We start from the raw sequence: 20,312 nt of genomic DNA, 5'->3' as shown, positions 1-20,312 counted from the left end.
AGAATTCATCTGATCTGCTCTCTGCAGCATAGTTTCATCTCTTCCCCTATCGCTCGCTACATCTCTTCCTCAATTTCTTTCTCCTGACTGCCTTCTCCAAAAGCAGGTGGGATCGGAGTGAGCTGAGCGGTGTAATCCCAGTATGTTCGCAGAAGCATGGCTGGACATCCTGTCTGTTTATCAGCCTGCACTGCCAAGGTTTCACTTTGTAAACCTGAATTACTATATATCCCTTTAGTGTATGTGTGGGTGAGTGTTAGTGTGTACTAATGCTTGTGTGCCAAATCCTTCATGAACCAGTGCCTTTAATGCCTACCTTGAATGCCAGCACTAAAGCTGACACACCGTCATTCATTTATGTTGAATGTACAATATGTAATGACTGGTAATAATAGATTTGTTGGGGTTATGTTTCTAGTTTTTCTTGTTTTATTTGTAATTAAATACTGACAAGCAACTTCCACTAGGGATGGGGCAAACCTCCTTGCACTTTTAAAATCCTATTTTTTCCCACTCACTTTCATTGTGTCGGGTTCATTTGAATACTAAAGTCTCTGAATTCTCTACAACTGTCCAGCCCTTAAAGCCTGTTTCATAAACTATTTGCACCATGATTAACCCAAACATCTCTGCTTTAATGTTTATTTATTTATATATATCCAACACAACTTTAGCCTGACTAAGGTTGAGCTATATTTCTGATGTGATGCCATCAGTGCCCATAATCAGGATTTCTATTTTGTTGCAGTTCAGCAGAATTGAAGCTGAACAATTGGTGGCTATCCAAACTTTAATATCAGTCTTTTAGGACAGCTAATCTCTAGCTTGAGTATTATGCAACTTAACAATGGAAATCTTTCCAAGTGGAGATATATGAATGTATGTAAGGCTGTGTTTATTACTCATCTTTTTTATGCAGTTCAAACTCTGTGTCATTTGCCTATTGGGTTCAAGACTTTTAGGCTGGGTAAGAATGCTTAAAAATCATTGTGTGTCACTCGTCTGTGGTCACAACACAGCTCAGTATATTTATAGTGTATTATGGGTTTTACTAAAACTTTTTCAAATATTTTGCCGGTCAAAGGAAACATCATTAGAAGAACTGTAGCCAGTTTAAAATAAGCTGGCACCTCGGCAGAAACATTGAGCTATTTTCAGTATAATGGACTCTGGAGAATGTTTAAGAACAGAAGAACGTGTAATATCTAGCAGACAAGTTGAAGAGTAAAAAGGTCATGTAGGGAAATTCATAAAAAGTATTTCAGACCTTCCGGCAGCTGTGAAATGTGTTGCTGTCTAAAAGCAAAAAAATGGTAATACCAGGGGAAGCCGGGGATTATATTTATTGCATTAATGGTCTCAAATAAAACTCTGGTGTTTCTTTTCTTCTGCAGGAAATTAATTTACCCTTAAACTATATGTTATAATTGAAAAAAAAAAAAACTCATAGGACAAAAAAACATTCCTCAAGGACTCGGTAAAGCCATGTGAATCATTCTTTGCTGCATTTGACAACTCTAAACATGGGATTTGTGCACGTTAAGAGATGCATTATGGGAGATACCTTATCATCTAAACACATTTACATCTACACCTGCAGAAAATGTCAAAAAGGTTAGTATTATTTTGACCGTTAACTCAATAGCTCCTTACATCATAAAAAACACGTATGTATGTACCATATTTTTTTCTTCTTTATTCTATCAAATGCAGATGTTTTAGAGTTGTGTGTGGGAAGATGTTGACTTTCCTGTCTCATTCATGATCCCATATTGTCATGGGCAACTGGATAGAGAGGAGGGTCTTTGCAGCTTTTTGATAAGGATTTAATCTTTTTTGGAATCATGAACAATGAAGAGGATTTGAAAATGTCTGATTAACCATGGTCATTGCCCACCTCTTAATATGTCAAAACCCATTTTGTATAGGCTTATGTTCTGATGCCAATGAATAGATCAACATTGACATCAACAATGTTCAGCAGTTTCAACCACTCGACCAGTTCAGAATCCATTTCCTCTCTTTCTTTTACTTGGAATAGACACCCAAGTGTAGATTTTTAGGTCAAGTGCTATCTATAATTTCCCCGGAGCCAAGCCATCTTTGGAGTATGGCTAGAGTGAAGAGTTGTACTTGACTTCATTAGTAATGAAGCTGAGCACCCCTTTCTCTGGAAATAATCATGAGTAATATCGCCAACATTTGACATACTGTGACACTAGCTGCTATATTCTAATTTAAATGGTTTGGAAAGGTTAATAAAATAATAAGGAAATATGTCATTAACAAGTTAAAAGGTTGCTGTTTTAGAAAAAAATCCTGATTGCAGGATTACTCCCTGCTCCTTGTGACACTAACTTGACCCTGTTTTTATTAATCAGTAAGTAATTGGCGTCTTGGGTAGCTAAATATCACTTTTTCCTAGCAAATGCTTTGACAGCTTTTTTTGTTTTTCAGTGAAAAAAGCTTTTTGAACAACAAACAGATGCCTTTAGCTTTCAATTTTTAATGTAAACATTGAGATCCATATGTACGCATAAATGTATATATGTATTTTATAACAACTTTTAAATGTGTGCCCTACATAAATGATGCTGGTATATATTTTTGTAAATTTGTCTTTACCCAATGGGGATATCTCTCTCTGCTTATGTATGCAGCCCTTTCGTTGAGACCTTGCTCCCTCCTTTCCCATCTCTTCCAATAACCGAAGAAAAAAAAGAGATTGCTCCTATTTATCAGTGTCACTTGGTACAGACAAGCACTCAGAAAATAGATGCATGTGAGAGCTCAGTGGCCAGTCAGAATGTGTGCCTCCGAGGATGATGGGAGAGGTCTGTGGTTTTGCTAACAATGACACAGAGCAATTTGATAGATTATGATCTTCTTAAATTATGTTTTTGAGGATTAAGTGGTTTTACCATAGTCAATTTCTTCTTTTGATTTAAGAATTTTCTTTTTAAATCAACTAAAATGTAATAGATTTTCCAAAATAAATAATAGTGGGACATCACTTAAAGCGCCCCTCTTTCACCAATTGTTTGGGTTTGCTGTGTTTAACTTATTGTTACTAAAAGTGCTGTCAGTGGTTACCACTACATCCAGCTTTAGTAATGGTTGTCCATCAGTGGTTTTGACATCATTAGATAACATTATACTTAACATCAAAAAATGATGGCAATAAAATCAATGCTGCCCTCTACAAGAAAAAAAGTTCTATAACCAGACAGCTCTGATGTTCTGTTGTCATGAGAACATTGATTTGTGACATGATTTGTAAAATCCTGGCTGCAAAAGGATTGTGTGACAAATAACAGCAAGATTGATGTACTGCAAGGGGAGTCGCACATTAACCCCCTGCAGTGTTTTCCGCTTGTGTGGCCCATTTATATATATCCTTCGGATCGGGAAGTTTCCAGAACTGCAATCGGCTTGGAACTAAACAGCCACCGTTACGGTCACGAGCTAAAGCAATGATTGATGGATGTTGGCTAAAGCTGTGTTTAAATTTCAAATTAGTCCTTATTTCCATACCACATTGTTTTCTCTTTTTCTTATTGATTTAACACAAAGTTTTTTCCAGTCTAACTTTGTAAGTGGGCGCTACATGTGTGTTACAGGCCACTGATAAGGACACCGGGAATTACAGTAAGATGGCATATCGCCTGATTATCCCGCCGACACCAGAGGGCCAGGACAGCTTCGTCATCGAGCCATACACGGGTATTATCAAGTCAGCCATTATGTTTCGAAATATGCGGCGGTCCTACTTCAGCTTTGAAGTTATTGCCACAGACAACTATGGAAAAGGTCTCAGTAGCAGGGCAGATGTGGTGGTGAGTATCCAGTATGGTGCCTTTGACAGTTTATATGTATGTTTCTACTGATCAATATGCTGCCCATGTGTTAGTCCTTGACTTACATGTCACCTGCACACCAGTGACATATGGATTGCATGTTATAATGAGAACAGTCTTTTGACATATGGAGTTGGTTTGCAATGTCATCTGTCTATAATGTATTGATACTAGAATCAGAGGGGCATCCCACCCATTGTACACATCAAAGTCAATTTAGTTGTCATTGGGGCGTGCTTCAAATCCTGTGAAAAGTGTTGAGGAAGGTCTTTTATGGCTCTGGAGGGGTTTTGTCAAGTTGGAGATCAAGTGACAACAGTTTAGTAAACTTTGGGGTTTTTTAAAGCAAATATATTTTGACATATAGGGGCAATAGGCTGATTTGTTTTCTGGCAGAGTTAGATGAGAAGATTAATCCTGCTCTCATGTCTGATAGTGGCATCAATCTTGTCATCTAACTCTCCACCAGAAAGCAAAAAAGCGTATTTCCCCAAGATGTCAAATTATTATTTTATAGAAATTATGCAATATTAACTTTGTGTTGAGTTTGAAATACGAGGTAGAGAGGATCCAACAAAAGAAAATTACATATTATTATGGAAAGTGTGGCTGCAGTGTTTTAGAGTTTGACCCATACGAGCGAGTGAATTATGAAAGTCAGGACATCTTGGCCTCTGCTGCAATAAATTTGACCATTTTCTCTCTTTTATGTCCCGCTAATTTATGGAAGTGCAATATTAAATTGCTGATTTTCAGTAATAATTCTGTCAGTGTATCAAAACATGCCTGCCATGAAAAACTCTGTTTTCTTTTATACTAATTTGTTCATTATGAGCCTCAATGATGCTTTTTTGTTTTTGTTTACTCAATGCTAAATGTTTTGGTTCCAGTCTATTGGATATTCACAGTAGGCACAGGACACACAACATAGCTGGTGATCCAATTAGACTCTTTCTTTCAGCAATGTGGATTCACTTTGTACACATTACATGCATCTGTTGTGTTTCTGTGTGTAATTTTTGTTTGTTTGTGTGTGTGTGTGTGTTTGTTTGTTTGTGTGTGTGTCTGTGTGCGTGCGCGCCTTTTGTCTTTGTGTGCAATTCATTTTCCCAATAATTTCCCCACGCACATGGTGTGATTGGGCTCAGTCAGCTTTGCCCCCAATTCGATGCTTATCTTTCCTGACTGTGGGAAGGCTTATTTTTCGTTTCAGTGAAATATGCCAGGCTAACAAGCTTCTAACGAGACAGAAGGAGGGTTTGGGACATTGCCTGGATATGAGAGAGCAGCAAGTGCGTAACCATGGTGCTCGTTAATTTTCAAGGGGAAACCTAATTTCACAGTAGCCGCATGAGAGATTTGGCTTCCGAGCAGAGAGGCTGTTGCCTACGCACTTAACTGCGGCATTAGAATTAAGTCCTGTTTGCCGCATGGAACCAATGCAAGTAGGCAATTAGAGGGTCATGTTTGGTCCACCAACAGAAGCTCCAACAGATTTGAATGAGTCGACCAAACTCACAGTAGGACATGTCCAACATACTGGCTTAATCACTATTTACCTCTATCTGTTTTACCTCTTGATCCATTGTTTATCTCTTTTTCTCTGTCCTACTCTCACTCAGGTTTCTGTGGTCAATGCATTGGACATGCAAGTTGTTGTGTCCACTGTCCCACCATCTTTAGTGGAAGCAAATAGGGAGGAACTCATTAGGTAAGAAAACATTTGAAACATAAAAGAACAACTAAATTTCCCTGTTAGTTGAGAAGAAACCAGTTCCGGTGTTAGCACAAGGCTAGGAGTACATTTTGGTTTTAATTTTAATATTTTTTTTCAGTAGATTAAATAACGTCATTTTTTCACCAACTGCCATGAGACTGGGCTGTTTCAACAGACCTCATCTCACTCTTGTCCATGCAACATTATTTTCAGTACAATTCTTTGCCCTCAAATATTTCTTTTGTTAATTGATCTTAGGGAGATTTGGCACTGGGAAGTTAATTGCATTAATTGTACTTTGCTATGATATGAGGTGAACTTGGTTCAAGGTGGAACCTTCATTTGCATATAAAATATTGTTTGTAGGCATGGAGTGGTGTGTATGATTTAGCTGTGCTAAACAACTGTTGAAAATAAACTAAAACTAATAAGAAATTAATGTCACATAAAACTTGTCTGTTGTTGTTCAATAACCATTGACCAATAGATTAAGATCATGGATTAGCCAAAGAAACAGCCAAGTCTGTTTTCCTGGTCCAAATTAATTAATAATAGGGATTCAACAAGCATCTTTTTTTGGGGCACTGTGTTTAGTTTAATTACTCAATCTGAAAGGCAAATGGGTGTTAATAGTTGTTTTTCAAGAGCTTGCTGTCTCTCTCCCACACAAGTGACACTGCTCTTTAGGCTGAAAAACACACACATTATTCATGTTAAGCTCTTTGCAGTGATGACATTTGAGAGGTCTCCGATTTTGCACAGGGCTGGTGATAATCCAGGGCCATTTTACCTGAGTGCTAAAACTGTTTTTTCACCTTGGCAAAGGCAGACAGAACGGCTTTCCTTTATTGGCTGTAATTTGAGGTGTGGAATTCTTCCCTGCCTGAGAAGGCTTATCAAAACATTGCTTTGCCAAGAGCCCAGCGTGGAGAAGCAAAATGCAGCCCTATGGGACAATCATTGCCTGAATGGAGTACTTAAAATTGGTGGCTGTCATATTTGTTTGGGCACAGAGGTGCCTAAAATGGTTTTTACTACTGACATTTTGGCTTATATAATTCTTGCCATTACCTGATTTTTTGTATTTACGGCGTTATTGCTTTCTGTATATATGTTTGACTTGTGGGTTTGTGTTCATTTCAGTATTCTGGAGCGTCACATCCAGGACCAGATTCCAGGTGCCAAGGTTATTGTAGAGTCAATTGGGCCACGTCGTCATGGCGATGGCTTTGAACTAGAAGACTACAGTAAGTCGGACCTGATGGTGTACGCCATTGACCCGCTCACCAACAGGGCCATCTCACCCAAGGAGCTCTTCAAGTGAGTGGATGAATTTATCGAAAGAAGAACAATCCATCATTTGGTTTAAATTGATGTCCTAATGTCCCTGCTGTGCCGCATGTCTTCCCAGCAGTCTCTCTTATGAGCAGGCCCCCCAAGGATTCCTCCTCTACAGTGTCTCAATCTTCTTTGCTTTAAAAGATATGATTATCTTTCAGTAGCACCACATAATTCACGTCATAAAAAATGAGCAGATATAGGGAAGAAAAAAGGGGAGGGGGGGTGGGGGGGGCTGTGAAGAAGGGTGTGAAGAAGGGAGTATTTCTATCAGTCCGTACAATCCATCAAAGGGCCTGGAGATATGCAAGCAATACATTGAATTCCTTTTGTTTTGGCCATGTTCACATGCTACTAAAGCAACCTAAAAGAAGTGCTTACAAGAGACTGTCTCATCCCTTCAGGAGAAAAAAGACCTTTGCTGGCATCTGACGACAATCTTACCTTTCTCATGTTTCTTAGCCCCTCTGTTAAACCGATCAGACATCTATCTTAAAAAGGCAGCACCATTACAGTATAAGAGTTGCCAATCAAAGACCCCTTTCTGAGTTATCCCCTATACTGTCTATAAACTTGCTCTCCTGCTTTTCTTACATTAAGCTGTCTAATTTCTATTTCTCCTCATCTTCGGTTACTGCCAGGTTTGTGTGCGGCACCTAACACCCCCCCCCACCTTAACAATTTAAGTGTCAATGCTCCACTCAAATGACATTCGAAGTGCTTTGTTTATGTTCTGAATTAATCTATTCACGTTATCTCAGTGTCCTTGACCATGAAAGGAGTGCCTCAACTGTTTCTTCAAGTGGGGAATAGAGCTTGAATCCATTGGCCGTGTGGCACTTGTGTCATAAAAACAGCTTTTTTGTTTAACCAAAACAAGTAAACATCTCCGTTATCACAAGTGGCAGCTTTTAAGAGAGCCAAGCTCATTTTAAAAGAGGCTTACTTTATCCCTGCTTTAACATGAATCTGCTTTCTTACATACAGATACTGTCAGGAAAATCATTCCGACTAGAGGAGAAAGGCTTTTTATGCATGCAGCGCATGTCTGACAATGTTGTAGGGTAATTGCATGTAATATATCTGTGACTTTGCTGTCGGATCACAGAGGGAGAAAGAGAAAGACAACATTGTGAGTGGATTCTTGTGTAATAGAATGTCCTTATGCCACCTTGAATGCAGCACCCTTTACCATTTGAGCTCTCTGGAGGATAGATTGCCAGAGAGGCCATTTTATAAACTTTATCTCCACTCATTTATTCATCTTTAGAAAAACAAAAATGACAGTAATTGGATGTGGCATTATGCTTACTCCGTTGTAAAGCAGAATGTTTGAAAGCCACTCTCGTTATTGTTACAAAATAACGTTTGAGGAAAAGTGAGCAGATTTTTTTTTCCTCATATTCATTTTAATATAATGTTAAGGAAAATTCTGCCACATATCTTTGATTGAAACTCTCTAGAAGTGTGATTCAATACATTTGTGTAGAAAGGTTACACTAAGTATTTCATATATCTCCTTTTGACAAATCATTTGCACGTAAAGATAAAAAAATGCATTTCTATGAGCAGAATGCAGATCCCCTGTTGCATTGACATCATTCATAAGGTGATTACTAAATCTGAATTACCAGATGTCACTGACCACATGAAAGGAGATACTTAACCTGCAATAACTGTTTGTTTGTTTTTGGCCACTGCCGGAACACAATGTCAACACAACTTTGACATACTGTATCATTACCTTTGAGGTTGATATGGCAAACTTGTGAGCAAACAGTTGCATATATACAAATCCAGCAGTATACATATCAACAATTTTTATTTCATATGGAGAGCTCTGTTTTGGGTCTCCACAAACGTCTGAGGGAAATATCTGGCTCTTTAGCTGGTCACTTGTCGCTAACTGCGCCATTTGCCATAAGTATGTAGTGTTCCACAGGTTTTTAGAGCTTTTCCCCTGGAAACTGCGGCCTGCTGTGTTGAAATAGACCTGTGAGAGTGAACCAAAACAGTTAAGTTGTTGGCCGGACAATGAGCTGAATCTCGCTTTAAAGTTCCATAAAGCCGAGCCGACCATTTTCACTTTCTCTCATAGTTTTCACATCATCATTTGATACATTGTTTTTACAAAATTATTAATTATAACCGGTTAAAAATAAATAATATTCAAGAGTTTGCAAGATTAAGAAGATGACCAGCTGAGCTGCTATAAAATAGCTTTTTCACCTGTTGTAAATCATAGATTTCTCGATGGCAATGTGCTGGAAATCAACAAGGAGTTCCAGCCGTACCTGGGCGAGGGTGGACGAATCCTTGAAATCCGCTCTCCAGACATTGTGGCAAGTGTGAAGAAGGCAGCACAGGCTGTGGGCTACACAGAGGGAGCTCTCTTGGCCCTAGCCATCATCATCATCCTCTGCTGCATCCCTGCCATCCTTATTGTCATGGTCACCTACAAACAGTGAGTACTTTCGCCTCAGTAATCATCACTGTATTCGATTAATCATCTTTACCCGGTTGTCAGAAAATTAAGAGGGCAATACATTTTAATTAAACAGACCAATGTCCTGGGAGATAATATATTACACTGAGTTTTAGCAGAAGCATTTGCTCCATTACAGACAAATCAGATATGTGTTATTGAAATGTAAACCATTGTTTACATCTTGTAACCTGTGGCCTGTTAGAATAGAACCAGAAAAAACACAAACAGCATTGTTTGTTTTTGGTGTTTGTGTGTCTCTCTCTTTTTCTCCCTCTCTCTATCTGTCTCTCGCTCTCATTAGACATGCTGACTGTGCACTCCACTGGGCTAATCTCCCTGCTCATGCTCTGTGAAAGCAGATTAATTAACACTCATTTGTGACAAATATCTACAGCCAATTGTGACCGTCACAGTGTGTCTTCACGCTACTTAATCATCTTTGCCTGACACACACCACAATAAACAATGCCCGGCTTTCTCTATCACTCTCATTCACGCTCACTCTGTGCGCCTTACAAAAATGTGATGCCCTTTGTTTAATAGTAAGGTAGCTGAACTCTTGGTTGGCAAGAAGTCAGGTTCTTACGCCCTCTAATTGTTGGTATGCTGCAAATGTTCCATAAACGGGGATGTTTGGGAAATGTTTATCCACGGCAGATGGGCCGAGTGGTTGTCATCACGCAAATGCACAGACCAAACACACAGCACAAACCTAACACTCAAACTGTCACAGCAGATGGCACTCTGTTGGTGGCGTCATTACTTTGGTAAAATTAAATGATTTAGGGAATCATTTTCTGCGTGTCAACATAACGCGTTGTTGCCTAAATGTGGGTATGAACATAATATTTAAAACATGAATCTGCTTATTCATGTGGAATAATTGAATTTTGTTGTAAATGATTAATGGAGACATTAAGCATAAAAGATTCACTAGAGAAGAAAGCAAATGCTTCTTTTTTGCTTGTAGCCTTGCAGTCACTGCTGAAGGCTTGAGTGCTTCCGACTTTGCTTAGAAATTAAAGAGAATGTCCAGAAAGTTTTCTCCTATTTGTGGTAAAATATGTAGCATTAGTAGATGTTGTACAAAGATCTTTTTTGTCTGAGTAAGGATTGCATAAATGTTTTTGTCTAGCATGTGTCTGTGTCACCTCCCAACGTTAAATACCTCTGAGCATTAAAATTGTATGGGGTTACACTCTTGACAAATAATGTAATTACTCATCTCTTTTTGCCCCCCCACCCCCCTCCCCCACAAACTCTCCTTTCTTCTGAATCCAAACCTACAACCAGATTCAAAGAGTAAGTAATTTGTCTTCTACAAGTGATTGCTCTTTCATTGCTTGAAGTGTGCATGTGAGAAGTACAGTTTTTCTCTTCTTCTGTAGTCATTAGCTATTTATAAATGAGTTGAATGTGCGAAGAGGATTAACAAAATGTCTGCCAGCATAATGACATAAAGCACACAGATTCATCTTGTAGGTTACAGAATGAATGTTATATTTGGCATTTTCTCTTCATTTGAAAAATCGTATGAAATTCATAAGGAAAATCAACCCAAAGTAAACAAGACACGGTTCTGTACAAATATTCTCTTACTTAACTCTAACATTACACAACCTGTTCCCCATTGGTTCTTGTGAGACCACCTAGTTAAGAAAAGTATAATCGCACAGAATGTAACTGTAAACACCCACACAAAAAGCTAACATCCACAGTAATTTGGATGTCATATGTTGTTTTCATTCTTTAAGCTCCATTAAGCAATATATTTGGCATTAATACAGAAACAAATGCGTGTAAATGCGAAACAAAAAATGAGTAAACAAGAGCCAGATAATTCAGTTTGTGGAACAAACCTGGACTTAAACGGCAGTGAATATTGGACTTACAGTATGAACATGGCAACTAAGAGTTGTGGGATAACCATGTTGCCGGCAATAATTTGCTATCGTTTTAACCATGGAAATTACATTAATTAAAATAGTTCCTAGTTCAATGAATTAAAGGTCAAATATGTAATACTGTCAGCTAGTGTTTCAAATATTTACTGTAGTACAAATTCAAAATACTGGAGAGATTTGTCTCCCCCACCACCTCCTCCTCAGAAATTCACATTGGTTGCCAGGCTGAGATCGCAGCATCCAACAATGTTGCTAGACGCTTGTCTCACATAGCCAAATATTATTCCACAGCACAGAGGAGTAGCTAACGTTAGATGCTGGCTATATTTACAGTCATAAAAGCCCACGCTCACATGCAACTCTGTAGCCAACTGACACACACTTTTTTTGGCTTAGAATTACAGTAGGAACAGCTAAAACCTTGCAACCTTGCCGTCCTTTTCGACCCGACCCGAATACACACTTTATTAGCTTAGAATCAGAATTAGAATTTATTAACTCACCGCTGTTGGCTACGGGCCGCTGAACATGCTGAACTTTGTAAACAGCCGTGGCCCGCTAGCCTGGTCCTCCGTTAACGTTAGTAGTTAGCAGGGTTAGAATGGCGGCATTAGACCAGTTTTTTGCCAGTAACCAACTTGGGTATTAATAATTTAATGTGAGTAGCTACATGAATGTTGAAATGACATAAAATGCCCATCCCTAGTAGCCATGATGAATTAGCCTGAAGCTAATGCATAGCTACCTGTTCAGAAGAAAATTTGCCAACTCTGTGTCTTTTTGGGCTCTAACCTGAGTCCATCTTTCAAATACATCTCCAATATTTACATGGTGTTTTTTACGTCTCTGGTCACGCAACTGTTAGAAACATGCCGGGTGTTTTTTTTAGGCAGGGTAGAATCTATCTCTGTTGATCCCGAACGCGCTAGGTTTACGTTTTTACAGGTATACCTGGCAAGCCGGCCTGGCTGCCAAAGTGGGCAGTTGAAAAACAGGGCAACAACAAACAGGCCAAAACACAAACAGAAATTCAATCACGTAACGAATTTTAAAAGGAGAAAATACTGGCATTTGCATTGCATGTTTTTTTTTACATCTGATGACGCACTGGGGTCATTTTTGTGATGTACTACAGTAAATATACATATTGGACCTTTAAGTTTGTTTTTGAATCTCCTTTCTTGAATCTGCCCTTATCAGTTAAAAAAGCTTAATGCCGGTTAATATCAACATAAAATTAGAATAGATGTTACCCCAACATCTTTTTGACATGACTAAACATAAAAGTATTTTTTGTTTTTCCAGCTGTTACTGCATGTGTTTATTTATTTTGCAAAAAAAATGCCTTGTGGTTTATTCATGGTAAAGACTACAGACATAGGTGACGTGTTTGGCTTTAAGAAAGGAGGAGTTCACCTTATAACTACATTGAATGTGAAAGACACAGAGACTTGTATTTTGGGTTGAGGTTTCTTAGTTTTTTTTTTTTGTGTGAGTTTGTTCTGCATGTAGAAACATAAATCTTGGTGACTTTAAATGTGAACACTTTGCACAGGCGACAGGCTGAGTGTTCCAAAACTGCCAGGATTCAGATGGCTTTACCACCAGGAGGGAAAGCAGCTCCAGCAGTTGCTCCCGGTGCTAATCTCTATGAGGAGCTGGGCGACAGCAGCAGGTGAGTCAACCCAGACCCTTTATTTATTGATTTATTTAATTTCCCATCACACCGGTTCCCTTTTCAAGCAGAAACTCTTGCTCTGCAGGTTCCTTCCTTTTGAATTTCTGATCAAAACCCACAAGAAATGCTTTCAGGTTTAATGCAAGTAATTCTGCCTTGGTATTTTCCTGTTTTTTACACCAACCCTTGTCTTTGTCGTTACGGCTTGTGGTTGTCCACATACTTTTGTCCACTATATTTGTCCATCCTCCAACAAATGACTTGCTATTGGTAGAGGGTGAGATCAGTGAAAAGACTCCATAGTCTTCAGGCATAAGTTTGCTTTTTCTTTTGTCTTCATGTTCCTTGTCTTCATTAACTTAAAGACCAACCTATAGAAATGATAGTGCATGCTATATAAGCATGGTCACTTGATTAATGTACAAAAATACTGAAAAAGCAATACCATCCCTTACCATAATGTAACAGTTATTAATGCTCTTTGATAGCCGCATCGTAAAGTTGAGAACATGAACAAACATGAACATTGTTTATAAATGTTTATTAGACACCTTATTCAACTGTGTTTAACAGTCAATTAATGGTTATCAATGGAAATTAATGTACCCTTATTCTAAAGTGTTACCAAATTATTTTAAACCTTCTTGTGATCAATACCTACATTGAATACTTCCTGAGCTTGCCTTTATGACAAGAGTTTTTTGCCATCGGATTTCAACTTTAATTTAAATACTATCCCGAATGTGAAATGAAATGTTAATGCTGATTAAATTAGTTGAATTGAAACTGCTGCCCTGCTGGGTTTAATAATTTTGATTTACTGCATGTTTAGGAATAGTGCTACCAACATCACAATCGCTGTTAAAAAGAAGAAGAAAATGGAAATTTAACGGCAAGCTGTAAAGAGCTTTTGCAATGTTTACAACAGATGTTGACCAACACTCAACAACAAGCAGAAGCTTTAGATTATGTAGCAGGAGAAAGGCTCTCATGGGAATCGTATTGTAGCCGAACAGCGTTTATATGGGGGTTATTTTCCAGCCTGCACTAAGGAACAAGAGGAGTTTGTCTTATAAACAACCCCATTAAAAGCCTGAAAACTCCACGTGTAAAGCAATGTTTTCCATGCAGAAAGGTAGTGTGTGTGTGTGTGTGTGTGTGCGTATGTGTGTGTGTGTGTGTGTCTGTGCTTTTTCTTGTGCTAACAGTCCGCCGATACTCTCAGATGCGCACAGCAAATAAATCAGTATAGTATTGACATACTCCTGAGCTTACGCTTCATCCACACCTCTGACATTTCTGCTATAGTCTTCTTACCATCTGTGTGTGTTTGTATCTTCTCTATCATTTCTAATCCCCTCTCTTTCTGGATTCAGACTGCAGTAAGTAATCTCAAAACATATTAAATCTTAGATCTATGATCATTATTGTTTGTAAAATATAGCACAAGAGCAGCACCCTTGTCTCCCCTCTTACAGCTTTTGAGCATACTGTTGCTACTTTAATAGATATGACTATACTATAGCTGTCTCCTCTACCTTCCCATCATCTCCTTTTGTGCTCTGTCGTCCTTACTTACATTTACCTTACATATCTTAATGTTGTGACTGATTGCACTATTGCATCCAATATGGGTTGATGTTGCTTATTTGCATTATAATTTCTCTTTAAAATAAAGCCTAGAGAATCTGTAGGCATAATCATTTTACAGTTTTAAAATGTATTCACATCACATTGTAATCTTTAGCATAAGCTTAAGACGTTTAAAAGAAGTTATTTTTCATTTAATTTCCCTCACCCTTCGCTTCACTCACCCTTAGGCTATCAATCTAACCTGTTTCAAGTCTTTTTTTCTTTTTCACCTCCAACTTTTACTGGGACAGGGCTAAAAAGTCTGTCATTGAGGAGGCCGACCACCAGAGGATTCTTAGCAACTTTGCCTGTCGCGCCATTGCAGCCCGCAGCAACGGAGCATTGCATGTCAACTTGCCTAAGTCAGAGAGCAACGTGACCTTCCTCTCTGATCAGAACCCACTCATCACTCAAAACCCTGTATACGATGGCAACAGCCCCCTTGGTAGTCCTGAAGTCTTTGCACAGGGGGAAAGTCGGTCTGAAAAGCGATTCTCCTTTTCCCCTGCCTGCTCAGCGGGGTCAGAGCACTTCTGGTCAATGCCGGCTCACATTCACGGAGGGCTGCATGGTTACGTGCCAATGAGACAGGCTCTTATGGACCCAGACGACTGGGAGCTTCAGATACTCCAAGCATCCATGAGCGGTAGGCGACTGCTAGAAAGTTCCCAAACACTTAACTTGAGGGGCAGCACAGAGACCAAGTTTTCAGTCCGTGAGCAGGCCAGGCAGTTTGAGCAACAGGCACTCCAGGAACAAACTCACAAGCAAAACAGAGGTTCCCAAGGCTCCCTCTCCACCATCCTTGTCAGGGATAGAGACAGCGATGACACGATGGAGCTGACCGCAGAAACTCTGCTCTCCATCATGGATTACACCCACAGCCCAACTTCTGTATGCATGGATGTTCCCCACAATATTATCCTTACTCAGGGAGATGACTCTTGGCCCCTGACTAGTCCAAGACCAACTCCACCTGTCCTCAGGCGGTTCAGCTCCAGCATCTCCAGCAACATGACGGTTCAGCCTTGTCACATTCATGTGGAGATCATACCAGACCCACCAGAACACCCTCCACCTCCTCCTCCCCGGCAACATCCACCTTCCCCACCCACATCTCCTCCTTCTTCTCCATCTTCACCCTCCTACCTTCATAAAATTCAATGTACCCCTCACTCCTCTCCTCCTCCTGTCAATAAACAGGTTGCACCTCCGCCCCCGCCCCAACCCCCACCCCCACCCCCGCCCCCGCTCCCACCTCCACCTCCAGCTTATCTTCCTCCCCCACTACCACCCTCACCCACCATCAGTGATCAGTCGCGGCCAGTCCTCCAGTTTGTTCCAAACTTTTTGCCGTCCGTGTCCTCGCTTCGCCCTGTTTCAGAACGAAAACACCCCCCTCCGCTAGACCCATCACAAACTGACGTCGGGAAGAAAGAACTTAAAGGGATCCTGAAAAACATCCAGAATCTAGCGGCCATAGAGAGGTCTGTTGCCAAGCTGCACAGCCAAATAGACAAACCTTTTAAGGTACCCAACAATAAACCACAAGTGACTGGAGAATCAGAGGGTGCTAACAAACTGCAAAGCTCTGATACCTGGAATGAGCAGAGCACGCCAAAAACAACCAACTCCTGCTCTGCAGTCCAAATCACCTCGACAACAAGTATGAACTGCCATGAAAACGGAACGAGTGAACTGAACATGTCAACAGATGTTCAGCAGACAAGCCAATTGAACTCAGACAGCCCAAACACTGCTGAGCAGTTTTCCTCTCAATCCACAGTGTTATGACTTTTTCTTTGTCTCCACACTCTCATATTTCCATCTAGACATATCCATGCCTGTTTTTCCGTTGTTTCCAAATACTGTTTTTTGATTGTTTCAGTTTGTAGTATTTTACATAAGCTTTAGCCAAGTCAAAGAATTATGACTGCTTGGGTCTTTCAGACAAAATGCTTTTTTACATATTACTTTGTATGAAAGTTGAAAATTTTTGTTGGCACTCACCTGCCAAGAAATGTACTCCGCTCTGCCACATATACTGTACAGTATGTGTATAGGCTTGAATTATGACATACAAGAGGCTTGCATAAGTTTGGCCCAATTCATTTGCATGTTTTTAGAATCTGAACTGTTATGAGATCTATGATAGTGTTAAACATAGCCCAGAGTTAGGTCACTTTATCATGTTATAAGTATTTTATTTTAATTCCTAATCTTAACATTAACATTTCATAACCAAAAGTACTTTAATTAAATTACAATAAACACCAACATTTAAAATTCCCACAACCCTGGGGTCTTTTTCCAAAACCATTCGCTTGCTGCATGATGCTGATTTTGTATTTGTTCTTTTTAATTCTTCACATAGGATAAGAACATGAACATTTAGAATGCTGTTGCTTAATGCAAAAACCAAATAAAGCAAAGGAAAAAAAACGTTAGATGTTTTTTCAAATGAGACTAAATAAAACGTAGCCGTTAAACTTTTCCCAAAGGTATGCAAATACCATGACAGGAGCTTCAAAGTATTCAGGAAGGCTGATCGCATATTCAGAACGTTGCAGTAACACATTAAATATTACATTATTTTTAAGCTGTTTTTAACAAACTACCTATAGTGAATAATGAATGTGAGACTTAAACATTACAGATGTATGATGCAGTGAAAAGAGAAACAACTAATTCTCATATCCAACCACTTATCACATTAACAACATACACGTTAGAAAATGTATAAACCAACATTACACAAAATTACACTTATTGGATTTTTTACTGAGGTGGGCTACAGGAAATCATTTTGTTTAAATGTGAAATGCAGATACGACAGGGTCAAGCACTTCTAATTGAAAACATTGTCTTTTGTCTTATGTATGTCTTATATGAATCGGCGATAAAAACACATCCATTCTGCGGCAGGCTCATGTTGCGTGAAGTTCTGGGGGACCTGTCTATTCACATGTGTGCAGAGATCCTCCCAGCATGATAAAGTAGTCACTGTGATGTTTGGGTGCACACTGGAAAAGGCTAATTAGAGAACCAATCAATCGTTAACTAGGGCCGCCGCCTGTGGGACTGTCAACTACTGTTACCCTCTCCTTTCCTTTTCCATTTCTCTGACCTTCTGCCTTTGCCATTTGCCTGTCTTTCTCTCTCTCACTTCCCTTGTAGTTAGTTCTAATACTTTCCAATCCTTGGCCTCTTCTTGTTAATCTTACCTTGTGGTTCTCATGAGAATCTATTACCTTCTTTACACTCATTGCAATGCAGCCGCTGTTCCCCTTCTCTATTCATTTTTGACTTCAGGTTTTTTCACTTCCACTCCTCTATCTTCCATCCCATACCCTTCATGTGTTTGCTTCAAGGCGAATGGTCTCAGCATACCCCCCTTTCAGAGCAAAGTAATGTTTGATTCATCACACGTTGCCCTAATGGGCAGATTGAAAGCCTGCTAATTCCATATTCCATGTTGACTACATGGGGTAATCTCTTTGGAAAAAAAAAAGGCAAGCAGCTCACATGCTGTTTTTTATTTATTTTTTTCAACCCGAGGAGCATTGCATGGTAGACTTTATATTACATTTTTTACAACTGGTTGGATCAAACTCTTTTGTCTCCCGACTGATAATTTATTGCAAAAAAAAAAAAAATCCCAAAGAAGATAGAATTAAAACATAATGCCAGTTTTTCTAATTAAAGTAACTCTAAACTTCAGAGTTTCAACTTTTTTCTAACCTTAATGTAAAGCGCATAATGTTTTTGTTATCATTTGACATTTTGGGAAATACGTTTATTAATTTTAGAACTAATAGCTTGATAAGTAGATCAATACGGTGGCACAAGAGATTGATATCATTCTTCTCATCAAAATTTCGACAAGGATGAGCAAATTTCCCAATATGTTAACTGATTTCTGCTACAGTGGGTTGGGTAAATCTGTTTTGTGGGTTAGGGTATTTGTAGCAGTAGAATAATAAAAAAATGATTTCTGCATTAAAACATGCTGTGAAAAAACGTAAAGCTGGTCATTTGTGAAGCTCACCTTTCTTGTAGATTTATTACCCAAATCATTCTGTACTTCTGAGCTCAGCTCTCTCACCCCTTTTTCTACAACATTACCTTATCACCTATCTTCCCCCCTAGTCCCCTCTTCAGCAAACTTCTTAAGGCTGCTGTCCACTGGGCCATTTTTCTCGATGTTTCATGAAGCAGCAGTAGCCAGCAGCCAAGTCAACAAGTCATCCATCAGATCCCACTCCCATCATCCACTCCGCCTGGGAGGTGTGGCCATATGGCTGTGCCCTGTCCCCTGGTCCCTGCCCATAATAACAGATTACAGCTCTCCAGAGGAAGCTCACATCATTGCTTGGCCATATATCTGAGCGTGAACGTCTGCATTATTTATGGGCCCAGACAGGTTACAGTTGTACGCTTGTGAATCTGGAGGGTTCAGCCGAGCTGGTGCTCCATTACTCGTCGCTTCCTATTGACTCGTACTGAATGAACTGCAGATGCACTGTTGTCCTCAGGAGCAGCACTGGGTTGTTTTGTATGTGTTTGACAAAGTGAAATTCCTCAAATTTACTTACTTCAATTTAGCTATGAAAAAGAATTGTTGTCTGTTGAAAGAAAATGGAACATTATGACACCATAACCAAAGACAATTTTATTAACTTTCTTTGAGTCTGTAATTCCTCCTCTGAATCACAATGTCCTTTTCATATCTGCGAGGAGATGCTCTAGATATGTCTGTATAAACATTGATTTCTTTCAAATTCCAATCTTCCCAGCCTTTTTTTTTTTTTGCATTTACTGTTTCTTTTTTCCGTCCCTGTTTGGATGAGATAACGGGGGGGAAACAGCCCACCACAGCACGATAACACTGTGGCCCTAGGCACCCTTTTTAAAACTGAACAATATCTGCAACTTGGTAATTTAACACATGAAAATGCACAGTAAGTAAAGCTGCAATTTCCTCACTGGTCAGCACAATGTAGACCCACTAGTCCTGTAGACTTAACATGTCATGCATCTAAAAGCACTTAAAATGTTGCTGTCAATCCATATTCATTATTTGTCTTTATCCCCCTCTTTCTGCCGCGAACAGCAGGCAAGGCTATGGCAGACAGGTAAGCATTCCTGTTGTGATGTGTGTCTATGTTATTGTTGTGCAGATAAAATTTTGTCACACGCAAGGCAGCTTGAGGCAGCGTTTATCCTATTATTCTTATCTACAACTCACTTGATGGAAAACAGTGAATGAGATTAAGATGAGACCCCAGTGATAGGACTTCTGACACTGACATTACAGTTTAGGTTTGTTCAAAAGTCTGTTGTATTTCACAATGTTCCTGTCAAATAGCAGATAAGCATTTTAATAAGTGTTTCTCCTGTGTTGGAAAAAAAACTAATCAGGGACCAACAAAGTGACTCTGTTTGACATTAAAAGTCTTTTTTTTTGTCACTTTCAAATAATCTTTGAACTGTCAGCATCTGACATACGCAGGATGTTTACTATTTTTGTTGCAATTTTTTACGTCTCTCATTGCTTGGCTAATGTCTTTCCTCTTTTTAATTAATCTTTTCATTGTGTTTGGAACATAGATTTAGTGATACACATTGTGTGTAGAGTAAACTCTTCCTCATGTGTCTCTCTTGTCCATCCCTTCCTTCGTTTATCTTATCCTTCTTC

General features: G+C 39.3%; 1 protein-coding gene across 18 annotated transcripts in view; it reads left to right on the top strand.

Moving 5' to 3' along the window:
• Positions 1 to 20,312, top strand: part of pcdh15a (protocadherin-related 15a) — a 197,280-nt gene that overhangs the window by 170,456 nt on the left and 6,512 nt on the right. For 11 of the 18 annotated variants that reach the window (XM_034897631.1, XM_034897633.1, XM_034897632.1 and 8 more), the window contains 7 exons: positions 3,621 to 3,836; positions 5,480 to 5,568; positions 6,718 to 6,894; positions 9,158 to 9,376; positions 10,694 to 10,702; positions 12,860 to 12,979; positions 19,728 to 19,749. In XM_034897631.1, coding sequence (XP_034753522.1) covers positions 3,621 to 3,836; positions 5,480 to 5,568; positions 6,718 to 6,894; positions 9,158 to 9,376; positions 10,694 to 10,702; positions 12,860 to 12,979; positions 19,728 to 19,749 — 852 coding nt within the window. The other 7 variants (XM_034897626.1, XM_034897619.1, XM_034897624.1 and 4 more) reach the window with 4 other exon arrangements.

This window comes from Etheostoma cragini, chromosome 17 (genome assembly GCF_013103735.1).
Source record: "Etheostoma cragini isolate CJK2018 chromosome 17, CSU_Ecrag_1.0, whole genome shotgun sequence".
Classification (NCBI taxonomy): Eukaryota; Metazoa; Chordata; class Actinopteri; order Perciformes; family Percidae; genus Etheostoma; species Etheostoma cragini.
This window is presented reverse-complemented; position numbering and strand designations above follow the sequence as displayed.